Source organism: Rhagoletis zephyria, unplaced genomic scaffold, assembly GCF_001687245.7.
Source record: "Rhagoletis zephyria isolate East Lansing unplaced genomic scaffold, Rhagoletis_zephyria_1.1 Rzeph_scaffold_04539, whole genome shotgun sequence".
Classification (NCBI taxonomy): domain Eukaryota; kingdom Metazoa; phylum Arthropoda; class Insecta; order Diptera; family Tephritidae; genus Rhagoletis; species Rhagoletis zephyria.
The window spans coordinates 1-4,537 of record NW_016161622.1 but is presented as its reverse complement, the minus strand read 5'-3'; the positions used below and the strand labels follow the sequence as shown (position 1 = coordinate 4,537).

The 4,537-nt window shown below is 36.1% G+C and overlaps 1 protein-coding gene across 2 annotated transcripts in view; it reads right to left on the bottom strand.

Annotated features, from left to right (window-relative positions):
* Window positions 1-4,052, bottom strand: part of E(bx) (nucleosome-remodeling factor subunit NURF301 E(bx)) — a 32,915-nt gene extending 28,863 nt beyond the window's left edge. For both annotated transcript variants that reach the window (XM_017626301.1, XM_017626302.1), the window contains exons 1-2: window positions 3,749-4,052; window positions 3,143-3,545 (exon numbers count right to left, since the gene is read on the bottom strand). In XM_017626301.1, the coding sequence (XP_017481790.1) occupies window positions 3,143-3,416 (274 nt within the window). In that variant the 5' untranslated portion in view covers window positions 3,417-3,545; window positions 3,749-4,052. The remainder of the gene's footprint in view (window positions 1-3,142; window positions 3,546-3,748) is intronic.
* Window positions 4,053-4,537: the final 485 nt, after the last annotated feature.

The window sequence follows — 4,537 nt, the reverse complement described above, 5'->3', positions numbered from 1 at the left end:
GTCATAAGCTATCTGCTTGCAAAATTTCATGCAAATCCGTTCAGACTTTTCCGCGTATTAATTTAATTACACTTTTTTACCAGGTGGCAACTTTTAAAAAAGAATCCCATTTTCCAACCTAGCTCATAACCTATCTGTGCGAAGACTTCGATGCAAATCAGATCACTCATTTCCGCGTATTAATTTAATTAAACCTTTCTAACAGATGGCAACTCTAAAAAAAAGTAGCCTATTTTCCAACCTAGGCTATAGCTATCTCTGTGCCAAATTTCNGAAAATTCCAATTTGTATGGAAGGAAACTTGAGTTATCGGAATCACTTTCAGTATAACGCCATCTAACGTGTACCAAATTTCGTTCTGATTGGGAGACCGGTTAAGGAAGTAGCCTATTTTTCAATCCAGGTAATAAACCATCTGTGAGCAAAATTTCATTTTCAAACAGGTGGCAATTCTTAAAAAAGTAATCGAGGTCATAAGCTATCTGTGTGCAAACTTTAATGCAAATCAGTTCAGTCATTTTATTTANAACTTTCACATTTATAATATTAGTAAGAAGTAAGATAGTAAGATAAGATTCAATTTCAACCTACTGGGCTTTGCCCTCATAGGTTTCGATGGTACATAATTGAACATAATAACATTAAGGTATAAGTTTATAAGAATTAAGGGTAGGAAACAAATTTAATTCATACAATAATGTTCCNCCCAAACATCCAAACATACAAACTTTCACATTTATAATATTAGTAAGAAGTAAGATAGTAAGATAGTAAGATAAGATTCAAGTTCAACCTACTGGGCTTTGCCCTCACAGGTTTCGATGGTACATAATTGAACATAATAACATTAAGGTATAAGTTTATAAGAATTAAGGGTAGGAAACAAATTTAATTCATACAATAATGTTCTAAGTAATTTTTGAATGACTCTCTGGTCATGTCGATATCAACTCGCGAAGATATAACATTAAATAGCGACATAAACTTATGAATCGGTACATTCAGGCCGTAAGTAGTTTTTCTATATTTAATATAGAAGATAGATTTATCACTGTTGTTTGGTTGGAGCGTTAGATTTCCACAGCAACTTGGCCCCATCCTCCTACGGTTTTTCAATTACTATGGGACGGGGACCGGCGGACGTCATAGTCTGCGCAGTTTCAAAGTCGGTAGTGTCTCACGTATTACTTGCGGAAATGCTGCTGCTAATTGCTCGCGATCATATTTCAGTCTGTCGGCACAGCTTTCATCGATTCTGGAACGGGCTATAGCGTTCCTCTCCCTTTTTTTCTGGCTATTAATCTCGGCTATAATGTTATGTGGAACAACTGATCGGGTATCAAGAGCGCTAAATCTTTTCTCAACCTCCGTGTACTTTTTCATAGCAGTTTCATTCTGTTTGCTTAATTTCCTTAACTCCGTTCTGATATCATCTAAACATATTTTCAAGTAGTTTCGCGGTTGTTTCTTCATTATCCAACTCGGACACATCTTTTGACACATACACATACAAATAAGAGTCATCTCATATTCCAATACATACTGGAAATATTTGAATTACAGTGGCAGCACCAAGGGCTGCACTTCTAAAACAACTTTCGAACCTTAACCGCATATGATATGCACATTTAGATCTATCACAGAATCAATCGTAGTGCGATTTTTCGTGAAATCTAGGAAAATGCTATCGCTCAATTCGAATTGCTGCGAACGTAGCGTTTACTTTGAATACACGGTAAAAATTACGCCGATAGAAATTCTGTCCCACTTTTCCGGCAACACAGAAAGGAGAATTGTGTGGTGGTAACGCTAAGCGGGGCCGAAGGCCCCCTACGCAGAAAGAAGTTCTGTCCCACTTCTCCGGCAACACGGAAAGGAGAATTGTAAGTAAGGGTTATAATCCCTAAGCGCGGTCGAAGGCCGCCTATGCAGAAAGAAGTTCTGTCCCACTTCTCCGGCAACACGGAAAGGAGAATTGTAAGTAAGGGTTATAATCCCTAAGCGCGGTCGAAGGCCGCCTATGCAGAAAGAAGTTCTGTCCCACTTCTCCGGCAACACAGAAAGGAGAATTTTGATTAGTAAGATTAGATTTTACCGTGGATCTACCGTAATTTTTAGCGTGGATCTACGGTAAAAGTTACCGTGGCACGTGTGTGTAGACACTGCCCAAATCTATTAGCGGGAACAAATATTTTATATGACCATATAAGTATTTAGCAATACTCGGCTGTTTAACTAAACTTTTTAAAAGAAGACAATAATCTCTGGTATTGTAAAGCAGAGTAGATGAGAAAATCCAGTATGTATAAGCAACAACGACAAAATACTGCTTTGTAATTAAGTTGAGTTGTACATACATACGAATGTTGGTAAAAGGTATGATTGCTCTGTTTTAATAAAGTAAGGTTTTTTTTAGTATCCCAGAAGATAATTTAGGTAGGCCTTCTTAAGTAAAGCCATTCTAAGAGGCCTACCCAAGGGCTGAAAAAATTCCCTTCTGGAAGGGCTTCCATGGGTAGCGAAAGAAGAAGCCCTTCAATTTGTGCCACTCCATACAAAAAAGAAAGGAGAAAGGAATGTAGAGTGGAAGGCCTCTTGACTCTCAGGAAGGCCTTTCAGAAGAGCTTTTAACTCCTGAAATTATCTACTGGGATCTATACGAACGGGATAACTTCGAAACTAACTTATAAATTAATTTTTAATACCGTAAATGGAATAAGTTGTAAATCAGCCCTATCTCTAATTCCATGTGAATAAATCGTTCTCATAATTTAGCCTGCCAAACAAAAACAAATTGGGAAACATTGTTTTTGTTTTGCTTTATAATTTTTGGGAATATTTGTTCATGTGAAATTCCCAATAGGGCCAAATAATATATGTATCTTTGTATCTCGGGCATATGGTGGATCCAATGTATGTACATATTATGTATGTATGGGCGATGTTCTAAAAAATGCTTATGTGCCTTAAATGTTTGAAAAAAATTATATCCCATACTATTAGAAAAGCCAAAAAAACTCTTCCCAGAGAATTTAAGGATAATCATCATAAAATTGCACTCAAAAGGTGACTGCATGTGATATTATACTATTATACAAGTACAAGAAAATGTAAACAAAAGGTTTGTTTACGATTCAATTACCTCCTCTTCGACTAACATTAGCCGTGCTGCTTGTTGATTTACGTGATCTGCCACCCCTGGTGCTCTTACTGGTGGATTTCCGATTATAGCTCCGGCTGCCATCACTTTCCTGGGGGGAAGATGCTCGCGAAGCGGAAGGAGTGCTTAGCTGAGAATCACTAGCTTTGCTCAAATATTTTGGTTTCTTCAACAGCTGATAATTAAATTTGGTTCCAGCGCGCTCATTAGGCGTCTTCGGGGGCCTACCCCGTTTTCGACTACCACGTCCACTCATATTTTCTCACTACCACCAACTGAGTTTGGTTAAAATTTTTGTTTAAAATATATTTTGTGGAATATTTGTCGAAAATTATTTAAAATAACTTTTATAAAAATAAATAGCGCGCGATGTTGCCAGTAAAATCTGCAGAGAAGCAAGAATGAAAATTGAAGGTTAATTTATTAGTAACGACGGGCATACCACACACACACACTCAGCTACAATTTTTCAGCAATTTAATTGAGCATTTTATCATTCATTAATATTTAACATAAGCAATGTTTCTCAATAAATTTCAAAAGAAAAAAATGTTTGCATTTTTTTTTGCATCCAATTGAATACTCTACCTTCCTCCCAAAACTATCTTTAGCGCTTATTCAATTGATGGCTTCGCCAGTCGAAAACTCAAGCCCAAACGAGTCCGCCATTATGAAAAACGATTTTTCACTCAAAGTCCATAAACAATATTTTTTGCACAAAATTTTATACACCACCGATAGAGAAAAAGAACTTGTATTTAGATTTTGAAAAATTTGCACTATTTAACAACAATTTATATGTTTCCATTAACTTTTTATTCCAAAGTGACTTTTCCTCAATTTTAACTTGCAAAACGTACAGTAGGCAATGACCAATCACAGCGCGTTTTCTATTTTACAGCGCCGAAGACGACCTCTGGCAGTCGTTTTGTGCAACATAGCGCAATAATGTTGCCACCCGTTTGGGTTGTGTGCAAAAAGTGCGACAAATGGCAAACGTACAGAGTGACTATTGTGAAAATTTATATGTGCGTTTGGAAGAAGAGCAAATTATATACTACGTTTATACGTAAGCTATTTGCAAATAAAAATAATTTGCAAATACCTAACTCACTGTTTATTCGATGGTGAAATATTCTTTTTTAATATTGCCTTATTATAAAAAGGCCATCGAAAAAGGAAATAAAGTTAAAAATAGCAACGTGTTGATTATAAAAAATGCAATAAGATGACCATCGAAAAAGAAAATAAAACCTAAGAATGGCGGCGTCTTGCGCTTATTTACAAATAGTACCACGGCGTGATTTAGTATTTTCAAATAAAAAATGAACTCAGCGTTTATACGGAAAATTTTACCATTTTGCAAATTGTTATTTG